Below are 17,254 nucleotides of genomic sequence, written 5' to 3'. Positions count from 1 at the left end.
TTCACACCCTGGTTCAGTTTGACACCTTATATTCATTATATGGCTTGTATTATCAGACTCAGTACATTACTAGCTGGATCATGGACCATGAAGTGCGCATGCGCATAGTATAGCTACTTGCCCACCTATGTGCGGCCTGACTGACTGATATACTACGCGCATGCGCGGTGCCGTCGGGGTTTCTTGGGGGGCGTTTCTGGCGTGTGGCAGAGGGGCGGGGCGGAGGTGGGTGTGTGGCTCAGCTGACTCTCATCACCCGACACCAGGTCCTCTCAATCTACACACCGTTCAGTTTATATGGACCCGCTGAGGACAAGACGGTACCGGCTGGTGTGTGTGTGACGCGGGCGCTGTCCGCGGTTCTGAAACAGTGAGTATACGAACACAGACGCGTCAGACTGGCTGGTTTTCGCGCTTCATGTCGTTCATTTAATTTGTCGATTAGCTATCGATATTTAAAGACTGCTGTCTGATATTAGAGGAATAGATGGAGAATAGAGAGAGAGAGAGAAAGAGAGAGAGGGCGGGAGGGAGAGAGACATTAGAAGGAAATGGGGCTGTGATTCACTGTAGCTCGACTATCACTGCGACTCACTCGACTGGAAGTAAAGCAGTGTCAAGATGCGCCTCCATTCTCTCATTCTCTCTCAGATAAAGCCAGTGAGCATTATGTAATGCGTTGACAGTGCGAAGGATGGAGAACATCAGACCATCTTCAAGGTGCGTCTTTGTTTGTGTGATATTTTTGGAGGTTTGGAGAGCAGCTCTGCCTCTGATTGTTGTCAGTGAGCAGAAAATGGAGAGTGTGTGTGAGCAGCCTGTATGGTATGGAGAGCGTGTTTCCATGTGCTCAAATGGTCTCAGAGGGTGCTGTGGATTGTTATTCATCTTTGTGATAACAATAGAGCACATGAAAGGCGGTGAGGATGTGTGTTGTTGAGGAATCTTTTGTGTGGACACACACACACACACACACACACACACACACACACACACACAGGCTCAGCGACACGTTCTGTGTGCCCTGTGTTTTTCTAAATGAGAAAGAGATGGACTCATTTTCTTCATAATCTCTCCTGAAGCTGTGAGGTGGAAAGGTGTGAGGTATTGATCATTCAGATTGGTCAGATGAGATTATTGTGTATGTTGTGCATTTGCATTGTTGTTTAGCAGTTGAGGTTTCTAAGGGTGGTATGAGGTTATTCAGACCCCATAAAAGTGTTTGTTTACCATAAAGCCCATAAGTTAAGGTGCCAATGTTAATGTGTGTGTGTGTGTGATGACAGATGAGGTAATGCCAGCAGAACTCTCAGAACTCTCAGTGTGAACCCCCCGTTGGCTGCTCGTGCTGCTGGAACTCATTGTGATATCATCAAAAAGCTTCTGTGTCTTGCATGGCATCAACAGTGATGTTTGCATTTGCAAGGATCTGACATTTGCCTTCATTTTGTGTCAAACATAAGCCTGAATCTTCATTATGGAGCAATATGGCTTCCAGTTAAGTTCAAGGTGCTGATGCTTGTGGACAGACTCTGGGTCTGCACTCTAATACCAGCATATTACTTTTTTGTATTTGACAAGCAGAAACATATCACAGTAAAATCATGTTAACACACATATTGTTTATGTCTTGTGTCTATACTTTTGAAACAGTGAGTATTTTAATGTTTACAGATTGACCCCATTGACTTCCATTGTAAGTGTCTCACTGGAACACACATTTGTGCTTTTTTTTTTTTTTTAAGAAAAGGAGGGACGAGTCGAAATTCATTTTTGTGGTAATCAACATTATGCCACAAATACTGTCGACTGAGCTTAACTTAACTTCCTTTAAAATGAATCACTTCTGTTGTATTACATACTGTATTTGTAAGTCAATTTGGATAAAAAACGTCCACTAACCCTGCTGAAAAAAAAACAAAAAACAGACTAAGCTGGTTAGCCGGTCTGGTTTTAGAGGGGTTTTGTGTGCATTTTAGCTGCTCCATCTTGTCGACTTGTTAAAATAGCTGAGCACCAGCTTGACCAGGCTCAGAGACCATCATAAACCAGCTAAGACCAGCAAACCATCTTAGGCTGTTTTAAACAGTTTTTTTTTTCAGCAGGGAAATGAATGAAGGTTAATGTAGTATCTCTGTTTTCCTCTCTCTGTAGTGTTCAAGTCATCTGACTGGAGGTACGACAGCTGTAATGGCTCATACAGATGGTTGAGGGTTTGACTGACGCTCGGGTTCCTGCAGGATGGGCAGTGTTGGCAGCGGGGTGGCCGGCGAGCAGGAGTTTGCCATGAAGAGCGTGGGCACGCGCACCACACTCCCTCGTGGTCCGCCCCTCTCCCGCCGCAGGCCCACCGACCGCAGCTCCAGCGCCGAGCGTCTCCATGCACCTCCATCCACCTCGGAGGGCTCCAGTAATGAGCGAGGGGGCAGCAGTATCACCACGGATCGAGTCCAGCTCAACAGTGCCTCATCTCACCTGGAGCGGCTTCCCACCAACGGCAATGGTCTGGAGGGTAAAGGCGCGGGTCACAGGGATGGACACAGGGCTGGAGGAGGGGTGTCTCTGGATGCCTGCGGTAACGTCGTGGGTCATAGTGGAGAGAAGAATCATGACAGTGTGGCACCAGTGAAGGGCAGAGACGGCAACAATACCAAGAGAGACAGTCGCACACCTCCCAAGATTCTCACCGTCTCTGGGAAACTCGAGCAGGTATGACTGAAGCAGTAAAGGATGCACTTCTATTCTCTAATGTTATTGTCTTTCCTTCTATTCTAAGAGTAGGCTTTTTTTTTTAAACTAAAAAATCCCATCCATTTGTAAATCAGAAATATATTTTTAATGATAATATATAAACTTTGAGACAGATCTACCATAATCTCCAAGGTTATTAAGTCATCATTCAGCGACCCATATCAGTGGAAGTGGACATCGGGCTGGACCGGAGCTGGATCTGGCAACCTCAGGATATGAATCCCGAGGATGAGACAAGAAAACAAATAAAATAGTATTAGCATAGATGACATTCAATTTAAAAGCAGAGTTATAGAATATGAGGAGTGTTGACTAATGCAGCATAACTATGAGTTGATGGATAAATTAAGAGTATGCCTGACTGAATAGATGAGCCTTTAGTCTAGACTTAAACTGAGAGAGTGTGTCTGAGTCCCGAACACTGCTAGGAAGGCTATTCCATAGATTAGGAGCCAAATAAGAAAAGGATCTACTTTCTTTTGTGGATTTTAATATTCTATGTATTATTAACAGGCCAGAATTTTATGATCGTAATGAACGTGATGGAATATAGCATGGTAGAAGGTCACTTAAGTACTGTGGAGCTAAACCATTCAAAGCATTTAAGGAATAAGCAGAAGTTTATAGTTAATACAAAACTTAACAGGTAGCCAAAGTAGCATATTTCTTGGTTCTAGTCAGCACTCTGGCAGCTGCATTTTGAATCAATTGAAGCTTATTTATTGATCTTGCTGAACATCCTCCCAGTAATGCATTACAATAATCTATTCTTGAGGTCATGAATGCATGAATTAGTTTTTCGGCATCAGAAACAGAGAGCATGTGTCGTAACATAGCAATATTTCTGAGGTGGAAGAACGCTGTTCTACAAACACTGGAAATGTGATTTTCAAAGGACAGATTCCTATCAAATACTGTATAACACCTATGTTCTTTACTGTAGAAGACGACATAACAGTACATCCAATTAGAGTCAAATTATAGTCTAGTATCTTATCATTAGAGGTTTTTGGTCGCATCTACACTTAATCAGTTTTTGTTTCAAAACACATTCATTGCGCTACGTTTACGCTTCTCATCCCCACAGGAACAGCATTTTTCCTCCATCGATAACAAAAACATTACAAAATGCTCTCCATAACCGCATACTTTGGAAAATGATGACGAATAGGAAACTAAAAAAAGGTTTCAAACGTAAATGGATTAGTGTTAAGGTGGCAGTCACCATTCACCTTAATTGCATATTTTTTCCATGCAAAGAAAGTTACAGTGTTGAGGAGAAGCTAACTACAAGTAGCGGCGCTACTAACTTAACTACATTTTTCAGTAGCTTGACAGTAGCTTAGCTGCTTTTGAAACAGTGTAGCTTTTCCAGTAGCGAACTACTTTTTCCAGCAAGTAGCGGTGTAGCGCAACCCAACGCTACATGATTTGGTCACACTATAACCAATAGCCTTGTTTATTGCATAGAAGCCAAACTTCTACCGGCAAACTTGAAGCGTATTCTGGCTGTTGCTCAGAATCAGGCCGTGTCTTTCTTCTTCTTCATCTTCTTCTTCTTCTTTTGTAACGGCACATTGAACATGTAACGGATAAACAAAGAATGTTCAGACACTTTGTTGTTAATAGACATCATAACAGCATATTTACCTTTACTATTTTAAATAATTCAAAAAGTTATTATTACCTTTTGAGGGATTTTTTTCTGTTCTAAATATGTTTATTTCGCTTCTCATAATCTGTGCGTTATTGGGAGCAGCGAGAGAATTAATTCCTATCATGCATAACTATTTGATTTCTCCATTTCTTAGCATTAAATTAACCATTATTTCCATGTAAAATAAATAAAACTATTGGTAAAATAAATAATTTATTATGGCATGTATTATAATGTGACAGTCTATTATAGGGTGACCAAACATCCTCTTTTTCCTGGACATGTCGTCTTTTTTTGGATTTGAACAAAACTTCCAGCCTGGATTTCAAAACTGCCTCTAAATATCCGGGAGATTTTTGAAGCGCAACATCTGTATGTGACCTGTAAAGCTGGCACTTGTGTGTCAATGGCAAAAAAGTCAGAAAATACAATGAACATGAACACAGGTGAGAGGAGAAACAAGTCTCTCGATTCATTAATTATCCATACTTGATAATATATGACGAGCGCAAAACGTCACCCAAGAAGAGTTTGTCATAAAAATGTGATCTTTAGGGAAGTAGGCTACACCTGGGCACAGCAGCAGGATTGAAAATAGTGAAGGATAGTATAAACATGATTAATAATGGCATCTGTCTTTTTTTATTTATTTTATGGGCAGACTTTTTGAGGACTGTGTAATTGTGCACTACATAGAAATTCTGCTTTATTTTCTCTTTCAGAACACTTCTGCGCTGGTTCGGCCTTCCGCCTTTAAACCCGTGGTGCCCAAGAGCTTTCACTCCATGCAGAACCTGGTTGGCCAGTCTGGAGGTGGAGCTCCTTCCGCTGGGAGCGGAGGCGGCTCGGATGCCCCACAATCCCTCTGTGAGCAGGACAGTCCAGATAGAGACCCGTCCGGTGGGACTGATGAACAGGGCGGCATGTCTGACTCGGGACGGAACTCTCTGACAAGTTTGCCCACCTACGCAGGGCCAAGTTTGAGTTACGGAGCCCCGCAAGCTCTCGGCCCGCTCAGTGCCTCAACCAGCCACATCAACAGACTGGGCACCACAGTGGCTGCGCTGGATAAAGTGGACAAACCGAAGTATCAGAACGGCCTGAGTGTGTCAGACAGCAGCCAGTCCTCCTCTGGCAAGAGCTGCTTGTCTTATCGGAGACTCTGTCATCTGACCGACACCACTGGAACGGTCCAGCCCTCGCCATCAACTGATGACATCATCCAAGACCTGGCGGACAGACTCTGGGAGAAGGAGCAGGAGGTGAGGGTCACAGATGGCAAGCGGTGGAACGATCCGGAATGAAGTTACACCACATTTTATAAAAAAACAAAAACAAATCACTGCAACTATTTTGAATGTGTTTTCAGATAGTTGACAAGAAATACTTTTGGAAAGTTGACATGTCATGTGGTGTGAAATGCTATACTCCACCTAAATTATTTTATAATTATTAGGGGCTGTTCACACCAAATGCACTTTGTGTCCATCTGTGCTGTTTTTCAATTGTTTTGCAATGGAAACATGCACTAGTCAGACGTCTTTGACCGTTGCATCCCATCTCTCTGTTTTTTCTCATGCAGGAGTGCAGTGTTTTTTAAATTTAACTAGAGAAGGCAAAAAGTCAATGAAAAATGGTGAAAGACTTCAGAGAAATGGTGACCAGTTACAGCATCTAAAATATACACTTTCGCTTAAATCCATATACAGGTACATTATAAAATCAAATCTTGATGTTAACTAAAAAATTCCATGGACTTGGACATTTTGAGAAAAAAAAACAAAAAAAGATGTATTGACTTCTAGTGCCAGAAATAATCTGATTATTTGTGATTAATTTGAAGAATTAATCAGTATATCATGCAGTTCATTTGAATACATTTTTTAATTAAATGTGTTTTCATCTAGTAGGCCTGTAATGCTTTAGGAAAGTTGACATGTCCTGTGGTGTGGCATGCTATACTCCATCTAAAAGCATTTTAACTAGATCATTTCGCTAATATTTGTATAATTATTATGCATGCATCATTTATGAGCTCTTGAACTACTGTTGATTAAAAAAAGGCGAAAAATGTAAAATAAATGGTCATAAAGGACTTAAAAAGAAACACTTTCCATTAAACAGTCGCATAAATTGTAACCTAAAATCTTGATGCTGATTTTAAAAAAAAATCCATGACTTTTCAAAGACTTTTCTAGAAACAAAAACAAATATATTGACTTCTAGAGCCATTTGGAATGTCATTTTAATGATTTACTCATCTAATGCTACGATGCATGATATAATGTTTTTAATTATCCTCATTTAGGGGCTTTTCTCAGGAAATTTTTATATATGCGATTATTTGTGATTCATTTGATTAATTAATTTGCATATAATGCATTTAATTTGAATAAGCTTTTCAGTTTTCCCACGGTCATGGTGAACTTGGAAATATCAGGGAATTTTAACATTGTGATTTTTGGACCTCAAAAACTAAAAAATAAAAATCTTATATATCCCCATCCAGTGATCACAACTCGCAAGGCAAGTTTATTTCTATAGCACATGTCAAACAATGGTAATTCAAAGTGCTTTGCATAAAAATGATAAAGAAAATACAGGATACATAAAAATCGAATCCAATTAAAAACAACAAATGAGAATAAAAAGTAATAAAAAAAATATTAAAAATTTATTAAACTGAATAAAAAAAGGAAAATAATTCAGAAATAAAATGATATCAAATGATATCAAACAATTGGACAAGTCATGGAAATTCATCGGTCAAAAAGAGTGGGAATGCTGATTTTTCAATTGATTGACAGCAATAGTTTTTTTCTTATCATATCACCATATGAGCAAACTACAGTGCACATTGTTCACTTGTCTTCCTCAGGTGTTGCACATGCGTCGTAACCTGGACCAGAGTGAGGCGGCCATCGTGCAGGTGTTTGAGGAGAAACAGGGCGTGTGGGAGCGTGAGATGGAGGAGTTGAGGCAGAACTACGTAGGCCGTCTGCAGCAGGTGACCCGTCGGGCTCAGCGCACACAGCATGCTCTGCAGGCACACATCGCCCGTCTGCAGCAGGATAAAGGGCGACTGCAGGTGGAGATCAGCACTCTGCTTGCCCAGAGAGAAGAGCTGGAGAGAAAGTGTCTGGATTACAGAAAGGAGCAGGCCGATATTCTGCCCCGTCTGGAGGAGACCAAGTGGGAGGTGAGAGGAGCACAACACAGACACAAAACAAAACGAAACTCAAGATGTGGTGACCCAACACAGTACCAACATTGTTAATAAGTCTAGTATCTATTATCTGGCTAATAACCAAAAGGTTGTAGATTTGAACCTGCACAGGTTTGTATATATACAAAAACTTGAAATGAAAGTAAATACAAATTAGACTATTATTCATTATATTTACTGAAAGGTTTGCACATTACATCAAATCTCAGGGAGTGTATAATTTCAGGTTGGGCACCTCTAATAATGGCCTGAATAATCGGATTATTCTTCAGTCTGGATTAGGGTTGGGATGGCAATATATGCAAAACACATATGTATATGAAATAAATGTTCATATATGGTTTTCACTGAAATAAAAAAGCCACATACTTGTACATATATGCAACATATATTTCAAAATTAGAGGTCGACCGATATATCGTTTTTACTGATTAATCGGTGCAGATAGTTGCTTTTTGGAACTATTGATTATCGTAAAAAATCGATGCTGAAGGTTGCAGATAGTTTTAAAAAAAATTATTATTCCTTGATTCCCTCTGTGGCCAAAACCCTTCTGGGTAGGGTTGCACCAGCTGTGCGTAAGTTCTCTCTTAAGTTGGGACGTAAAGTTCACACTAAGGGCTTAGTAACTTCTTTTAAGTTTGTAACTAAGTCAGTGCTTAATTTGGTTGCACCAGCAGTTCTTAACACAACACTTAGTCAGTAGATTGTAGGTTCTCTGTAAAGTAATGCATAGTTGCATAATATTACACCTATCTGTATTGATCCAATAAACAGCCTTCATATTTGTGCACAGAAGTGCAAACCTTGTTTGCTCACCTAACTGTCAGCTGTAAAAAATTATATTCCTACTAAAATATGATACGTAATAAACTTATTTATTAACGGCGGCTTGGAATACTGGATTCTGATTGGTCAATGGCGCCATCTAGTGGTCAGATATTGGTCTGTAACAACCGCACATCCACATATCAGACCGTTCATCCGGTTCTGTGAGTCATCTCTCCTGCTTCTCGCCTCACTTTGTGATCAGTACAAGTAAGCTAATAAAATAATTTCAACTCAAAAACATTTTTAATGTGCATTTATTTATTTATTTGGCAAGCAGTCTTGTAATAAGATGCATAGTTAGCAGTCAGACATTCATTAATAACAAAATAAACACCAACAAAATTCTGACGCAAACCGGAGGTTGATTTTAGCTATTCAGTGTTTTCTTTCTTCTCAAATGACATCATTTCAACCCAAAACAATATTTTATGTTCGTGTATTTATTTATTTGGTTAGTAGCCGTGTAATAAGCGGGGTAATGTACAGTCAGTCAGATGTTATCACAAAATAACCCCTTCATGGTGATACAAGAGGTCTCCGCTTACTTATTTAATAAATATTTTAATGATTAATTAATATGATTTAATAAATAGCCTGTGTAAATAACTATTTTTAGTAACTTTATCTAAAATTAATAAGGGGCAGTAAATAAACACTTATACAACAGGCTAGGAAAATTGACATTGATTGATTTTAATATCCGATATGTAACGGGAGCCAGCTGGTACGTGATAGCTGCTGCACAGCTGTGTGTAAACCCAACCCGATCTCATGAAAAGTTGTACATAATTTATGAGTTGGCTATTTCGTATGGTCTCGCACGATGTTGTTCGCATAAACTCGTACGACTTCATCACGTGCAAATTCTAAGGACACGAGGCGATAAGGACATACTTATTAATATTATGCCCTTACCCAAACCCCTTATCTAAACTTAACCAGTCAGTAGAGTGTGTAAACATGATAGGAAGCTGTTGTGTGTGACAGAAGCAAGTAACTGTCGTGTATTAAATGGACACGATGTCCAGCAACATCACTGGTTGTAGTGAAAGTCATAGGGATTCAAACGAGTGCAGTCACACGATATCATATGAATTAGCCAAATTTAGAAAAGTCGTACAAATCCTGACAATTTCGCCGTAAGAGTGTGTTGGTAAACCTCACTCCCCTGGCCTCAAGAGGCGCACTAGCGACTGACGCTAGAGGCTGTAGTCTTTAGCCTCCTCGCTAGCACGCCCACCTCCCATGCCGGCTGACACCGGTTCGAATCCCGCTCAGAGCGGGTCTAGCAGGACCGGTTACATATGTACGATATTTTGCATGTGTTGAAACTTGACAATGGGTGATGCACCCTGGCAAGTGCACCGTTTGGTAGTAAGTTTAGTAGTAAGTGCTTTACATAATGTTTCCTCTCGTAAATGTAAACTTGTGTATTGACATCATATACTGAATGCAGGGCAAGGTATTCTGGGCCCCCTGACTGTATATAGGTCCTGTTGCCCAAATATTGTGATGGGGACACTATACTGTAAAAAGGCACTGTCCTTTGGATGAGATGTTAAACTGAGGTCCTGATTCTCTGTGGTCAATAAAAATCCTAGAGCACTTTTTGTAAAGAGTAGGGGTGTAACCCTGGTGTCCTGGCTAAATTACCCCCACTGGCCCTTTTTAATCATGGCCTCTTAATTATCCCCATCCATTAATTGGCTCTATAACTCTACTCTCTCCTCTCCACCAATAGTTGGTGTGTGGTGAGCATACTGGTGCACTATGTCTGCCGTCACATTATCCAGGTGGTGCTGCACAGTGGTGGTGTTTGAGGAGAGTCCCCTGTTCACTTTGTAAAGCACTTTGAGTGTAGTGTCAGAAAAGCACTATATAAATGTAACGTTCATTCATTTGACAAGTGATTGCTGATGATCTACTATTGATTACTGCTCATAAAGTTATATTTACCCATATGACAATGTTTACTTTATAGTGAAACTATTGTAATACAATGTAGATGATTGTAAGAGTGCATGTTTTGTTTCCCATGTGCGTTTGTGTGAGCTGAAAGCAAAATAAGAGTCCTTGATGTATTTCACTCTTGTTTAGAATCAAAAGTCCCGCGTTCTGCACCAAATCATTTTTTCTGGTTATTATTGGGATTTTGGTTGCACAATAAACACGCACCTGGGATTTTATTCATTTTGGACTCTTGTAGCCTCTATGTCTACTCTGTGCCCATCATAGTAAGGAAAGACTAATACAAAATTGTAACATTCAATTAATCGATTTTTAAAAACTATCGGACAGTTGGTCGGTAATCAGCCTTTTCAACCACCTTAGTTATCGGTATGGGCATCAGTCCAGCTCTATTTAAAATACTTTAAAAAATGGCAGTTTTCATACACAGTATGTTACAAATATTTGTCCAAATTCTACTGGAATTTGAATATGCACATACAGTACAGTATCTGTTCAAATATATGAACTATAATTTTATATGAAGGTCCAGATATGGCTATACATTATTCAATCAGATGTCTGTATGGGGAGATTCACCTCATGAGTTCTGTTGTAATCAGTATATTTTTTATAAAAGAATAAATGAATGTATGTGATATATTGTTTAATAGACAAATCATTAGATTGCATTTATGCCTCTAAATCTGTGTAAACACGCCTTTTATAACAATTGTATAACATTCATTTCTGTTATATCAGTTCTGTTGAAATCTGAAATTATCTCATCATTTGGTAACAGACTGACAAGGGCAGTAAATGTGATAAGAATTGCATTTTATATTTGCTAATAATCCTTCCTCAAAGATACTAAAAGAATCATTAATGGAACTGTTAAGGCCTTATGAATCCTTATGAGGAATCGGAACCGGAATCATTAAATTCCTTAGGATTCCCATCCCTAGTCTGGAATGTGAATGTGCTTTCTATTGTTCAGTTGTGTCAGAAAGCAGGTGAGATTTCTCTGCTCAAGCAGCAGTTGAGGGAGAGTCAGAACGAGGTGACCCAGCGGGTGGGGGAGATGGTGGCCCTCAGGGGTCAGCTGAAGGAGCTGAACGCCCAGCTGAAGGAGAGAGAGGAGGCCATGATCAGCCTGAAGGACTCGTACACCAACAAGAACCGAGAGCTGGAGAGATGTGAGGGAGAACTCAAGAGAACACTGACAGAGGTACAAACATCTCAAAACACACACACACATTACACTTACATACTTAAATCCAGTGTTTTCACCTGAGAAAATCCCATAGACTTGCATTGAAGGAGGGACTCCATGCAGTTCTAGAGAGCTTGGTAGGGCTGCATCAGCTGTGCATTAACACTACTAGTTAGTTTGCAAGTACTGTAAGTCAGTGCTTCATTTGGTTGCTCCAGCAGTTCTTAACACAAGACTTACTGTAGCTAGTAGATTGTAAGCTCTCTATAAAGCAATGTGTAGTTGCATAATATTACATTTACCTGTATTGATCCAAGCAGCCTTCACATTTGTGCATTTCAGTTTTATCTTTTACAGTTGATATTCAAACCTTTTTTGTCTCACGTATCTGTCAGCGGTAATAAATAACATTTCCATTGAATTAAGATATGCCAAAAAATATGGGTATTTAAATATGGAAATACTAGTATTCAGGAACTGCATCTAACATGAATAAGGGACAATGAGTAAATAATACAACAGACTGGACAAATGGACATTTATTCATTTTAATATCCTATATATTCTGTATGTGTTGAAACTGCAGGCCAGTGACAGCGGTCGACGTACTCCAGAAAGTGCAACGTTTAGATCGGTTTCATACTGAAGAGCTGCTAAGAAATCATTTTTTTACATAATGTTCTCTCTCGTAAATACAAACAAGGGTAAATGTCATCATCATGTAGCTCTGAAAGTCTGTCACACAAAACATGAGATGTTGATGTCACTCTGTCAGTTTGATTTTAAATCCAGACGTTATTCCTGGTCGGAGGCTTGCGTAAATATTTAGTTAATTGTAAGTAGGGTTACCTAAGTCACCTAAGTTTGATGATGCAACGCTTAAATATTTTGTAGTGTGTAAATTGTAACTTCTTGCCCATTTACGCTGTAACTTATTACAGCGTAAATGTTGTATTGTTGATTACCACAAACATTTTAAATTAAATAAAAATGTCCTTTTCTTTAAAAAAAGCACAAATGTGTGTTCCAGTGAGACACTTACAATGGAAGTCAATGGGGAGCAATTTTTAGAGGGTTTAAAGGCAGAAATGTGACGCTTATAATTTTATAAAAGTACTTACATTAATTGTTCGGTGTATTATTTGTGCTTTAAAGGTCTTTATATCGTCGTTTTTACAGTCGTTTTAGGGTTTAAGGGTTTACAGCATTACATCATCATGGCAACTATGTTGTAAAATTGGATATGACTTTACGCTAAAAAGGTTTGCAAGCGATTTTATGACAGTAAAATCATGTTAACACAAATATTGTTTACATCTTGTGGCTATACAGTGAGTATTTTAATGTTTACGGATTGGCCCCATTGACTTCTATTGTAAGTGTCTCACTGGAACACAAGTCAAAAATTAATTTTTGTGGCAATCAACATTTTGCGTTATTTGTATTGAACCCGAAATATTCCTTTAAGCAAAATAAATCTTTCACTGTTGCTTTGTCACAAATAATCTATTCTACCTTGTACTTTTGGTACTTTGAATTGCACTTTTTGTTTCCTGAAGACAGTCTGTTTACCTTCACATATCACTTTCTGAACAAATCTGACACAACAGATCAAAAGTGTAGAGAAGTTGAATCAAAAGTGAACATATGCTTTAAATGTTTCATTCATCTCTTTGCAGGTGTCCATGTTGCGTGACAAGCTGGTTGTTTTTGAAGCCGAGGTTCTGGGTCTCAAACGCGCTCTGAGCGAGCTGAGCTGCAGAAACGATCGTGTCGTCGGTCTGAGCGGCATCAGTGGCAACAGTAGCTTACCGTGGGCCGGCCTCCATTCGCCCCGCACGGCTGACACCCTGACCGCGCTCACACCCCTCAGCGCCACCGTCGACACTTTCTTGAGCCTGCAGAGCGACGAGGCTAAAGCACAGAGGCAGGAGGCGGGGGAACTGCGGCGTCAGCTGGAGCGCCTGCAGGGGGAGCTGCACCTCGAGCGACAGCAGCGGGAACGACAAGCACTCACTTTCGCTCAAGAGCGCCACACCTGGCAGGACGAGAAAGAGCGCGTGCTAAAGTACCAGGCGCAGCTGCAGCTCAGTTACGTGGAAACGCTTCAGAGGAACCAGGCGCTGGAGGAACGTGTCGGGCAGCTTGGAGCTACACTCACCACGACTCCCAGCTCGCCGCCGCCCATCAGTGTCTCCATTCCCGTACCAGTAAATGTCACTCTGTCCCCGACCGTAGATGATGCCAAACCTCCGGCCCTGCACCAGCTCGCTCCATCATGGCCGGGACCTTCTCGCTTGGAGCGGATTGAGTCCACGGAGATTTAGAGTTGAGACAATCTGCGTCTGTTCAACAGAGACAAATGAAATGAAGTTCATAAGTTCTGTTTGATGACCCAGACAGGCACTAAAGACTGCAGAGCTAGAAGCCGAACAAAGATAATTACACTTAATGTGCTGGCGAGATAGAAGTGACCCTGTCAGACGCAAACGCACACATTCTGCACTCCAGCATTTAAAGAGCTGAGCTTTTGGCGACAGTGATATTGAAAGAATAGTTCAACCAAAAATGAAAATTCTTTCATTATTTACTCCGAATCTGTATGCTGTTATTTTATTCTGTGGATCATAAATGGAAGATTTTTGAAGAATCTTCACACAGCTCTTTTTCATACAAAACCAGCAGTGTTGGGCATAATCTGATTACAAATTCGAATCTATTTACTTTTAGTCCAAAGTAATGTAACTCATTTAAATTTAAATTATTGTAATCAGATTATGGTTACTGATTTATGATTAAGTTAATTACTTTTACAGTACAATGTGTAGGTTACACATTTCTTAAGTAATGTTATTTATGTAGAATATACAGTATTTAAAACACAAATTTTGTGCATCTGTGTGTCTGTGACAGCTAAAGGAAAATGAACAAGGTGGAAATATAGACCATTTCAAGGACTGTTTGTTTGTGACGTCACTGTTCCATGAACATTTCCTGCTTGTCAAAACAGAGAGAATTTAGCAGAGACGGGCCACTTTTATTAAAATGAATGGAAGAAATTGGAACGCCTAACGGCAGCCAACAGTCAGCGAAAAAAATACAGCCTCATCACCGCTGCCTTTAAACACAGAGCGTGCCTCTCCTCGGGAGACCGGTCTGTACCTGCTGGCGTCTCCGCGGGTCCAGGAACGGAACACTGAGGGTCCAGTGCGTGTTAGATTCGACGCCGGGGATTGGAGCATGTGTCGCGGCCGGGCCGCTCAAGCGAAGCCGGCGCCACACGCACCTCGGACCAATAAAATTGTAATGCTTATTTTAAATATGTTCTTTTATCGTAATCTTGACCAACCATTTTGGACATTTCAGTCTTTCCCCATTCAAATAGACAGGAGCTGCACTGGCATGATGCTCGATTACATAGAAAAATAGCTGCCCAAACTGCCCAAGAGTGTTCCAAAAACAGCCACTGAGTGGACTGACTTGCCTTGAAAATGAGACTTTGTTGAAAGGATCCGGAAATACGTTTGGACCGTTCTAATTCATTTGTTTTTGTTTACATTCTTGAAATGGTCTATAGACATTACTTGAAATTTGTGGAGCACAAAAACAAACACTTTCCTGTGAAAATTGTTTTAGAAAGAGAGTTAAATGTAAAGTCATTTGTAATGTGATTACTTTTTGATGAAACAACCAGTAAAGCAATCTAATTAAAGTTTTATAGAAGTAACTAGTAATTAGTGGATTACTAACTTCCCAACACTGGATATTAGGTCATTCAAGCTCCTAAAAAGCTCATAAAATAGGTCCATATTCCAAGTCTTTTGAAATCATACAATAGCTTTGTGTGAGGAACAGATCAAAATGTTGCACTTACTGAAACTCTTCTCCTCCCAATAGAATACAGTGAGGAATATAGAGTTGCATGTGGTCACCATGAACTGTTATTGTATGCAAAAAGCTTTGTGAAGATTCTCCTTAATGCTTGGAACAGCATGAGGGTGAGTAATTAATGAGAGAATTGTAATTTTTCGGTGACTTTCTCCCGTAAGGAAAAAGAGGTCTGTAACCAGTATTACAGTCTATTATAGACTTTATTCCCAGTAGCACCATTTTTTATTTCTGACGTAAATAAAATGTTTTGTGAGGGATAGACTACAGGGGGTTGTGTACTGAAATATAATGGAACGATCTTATTTAGTTATTTATTTATTTGCGAAGTAAATCCCTCACAGCCGCACTGTCATTCCCGACCGCCAAAAATTAAATATGGTGCTACTGTGAATAAAGTTCACGGTCTGTACCAAGGGTGTTGATTTGGCTTGAACATTGGAGGGGTGGGGGTTTGCAACGTAAAGCGTTTACCCATGTTTCCACTGATCATGGTATAAATATTGGGGATGACCTCTCCCCCATCCCCCCGGAATCTACGCCCCTGGTCTGTGCAGTTCTAATATAAAGAAAGAAAGTGATATATATTTTTCGGAAGAAGAAGAAGGATCAGTTTCAAGGAAACTGGTGTTAGTTCGGAGTGTTTTATGGGATGAGAGAAGCATTAATGCTTCAGGGATCGTTGAATGTTTCAGGGTTAATAGAGGGGAGCAACAGTCCCCAACACCGCCACTGACTGCAGTGACTAAACATGACCACTAGTGGTCGCCAGAGGCAGAATTACGTACTTGAAAATGCGAAAACGTTAGTTTTTATTTAGTTTCAATTTGGTTTCAATTTGATTTAAATCCTTATTCAACATGACTGTTTCTGGAATGTCTTTGCTGTTGTTCAGAGCAAAAGAGTGAGTGGCTCGGTGTGTTTCAGAGGGACAGATGCTGCTACAGATGTTTTGATGTGACGTGTCACGGTGTTGTGGGTAGGGAGACAGGCTGTCATTTATGTGAAATGGTTATTTCCAGTATACCAAGATATTGCGTGTGAATATTTTGAAAAGATGAACATAATTGTTATTTCATCGTTCTGATTATTGTGAAATAATAAAGCCGGATATTTTAGCTTTGTTTGTTTTATTTATTTTTTATTTAACATATAAAACCTTTCACTTGTCAAATGGTGCATCAACCATTTTCAAAACCGTATTGCTTTTGATGTTATTCCTATGTTATGACTTGATTTGATGATGTAATTAATTGATTTATACTTTTTATACTTTTATTGTTTGTATTTATGTTACTGTGATGACTTGCTTAAAACACACCCAATGAACAATACATTCAACAATAAAGACAAATAAATCAACATTGTCCTTTTTTAAAAAATTACACATAGTGTATCATGATAATTCAGACACCAAGTTAAAGCAGTAATTATGGCACATAATGCTTGCAGAACAAGTATTGGTACTACTACGTATGTATTTTTACATACAGTTTATTTGTAACAGATTAATACTCAAAGTTTGCTGGACTGTTTCCCTTTAAAAGCCTACAACATTAAAGATAATTACAAATAAAAGGCTGATAAAATGTCTTCATACTTTTACAGTTATGAATGAATACTTTACCTAGAACCAAACATTACATTAATAAAGATTTCTGCCTTCTTATCATTCAACATTCCATTCACAGTTTGATTTGTAATGAGGGCAGTAACGGCTTCTGATCACAGATACAGTATA

General features: G+C 39.6%; 1 protein-coding gene across 2 annotated transcripts; it reads left to right on the top strand.

The window, feature by feature from the left end:
• The first annotated feature begins 272 nt into the window (after positions 1-272).
• LOC127423850 (leucine zipper putative tumor suppressor 3-like) lies at positions 273-16,919 on the top strand. 2 transcript variants are annotated; one of them, XM_051668488.1, is made up of 6 exons: positions 273-370; positions 2,155-2,709; positions 5,131-5,670; positions 7,287-7,607; positions 11,410-11,640; positions 13,305-16,919. In XM_051668488.1, exons 2-6 carry the CDS (start codon positions 2,242-2,244, stop codon positions 13,950-13,952), a joined length of 2,208 nt encoding a protein of 735 aa, XP_051524448.1. In that variant the 5' UTR covers positions 273-370; positions 2,155-2,241; the 3' UTR covers positions 13,953-16,919. The 2 variants fall into 2 exon arrangements, with proteins under 2 accessions (XP_051524448.1, XP_051524450.1); XM_051668490.1 differs by lacking the exon at positions 273-370 and adding an exon at positions 611-720.
• The last annotated feature ends 335 nt before the right edge of the window (positions 16,920-17,254 follow it).

Source organism: Myxocyprinus asiaticus, chromosome 33, assembly GCF_019703515.2.
Source record: "Myxocyprinus asiaticus isolate MX2 ecotype Aquarium Trade chromosome 33, UBuf_Myxa_2, whole genome shotgun sequence".
Lineage (NCBI taxonomy): Eukaryota > Metazoa > Chordata > Actinopteri > Cypriniformes > Catostomidae > Myxocyprinus > Myxocyprinus asiaticus.
This window is presented reverse-complemented; position numbering and strand designations above follow the sequence as displayed.

Coding starts and splice junctions, on each gene's coding strand:
- LOC127423850 (XM_051668488.1), top strand. CDS start 2,242: ATGGGCAGTGTTGGCAGCGGGGTGGCCGGCGAGCAGGAGTTTGCCATG. Junction 5,671..7,286: donor TCTGGGAGAAGGAGCAGGAG/GTGAGGGTCACA, acceptor TGTCTTCCTCAG/GTGTTGCACATGCGTCGTAA. Junction 7,608..11,409: donor TGGAGGAGACCAAGTGGGAG/GTGAGAGGAGCA, acceptor TCTATTGTTCAG/TTGTGTCAGAAAGCAGGTGA.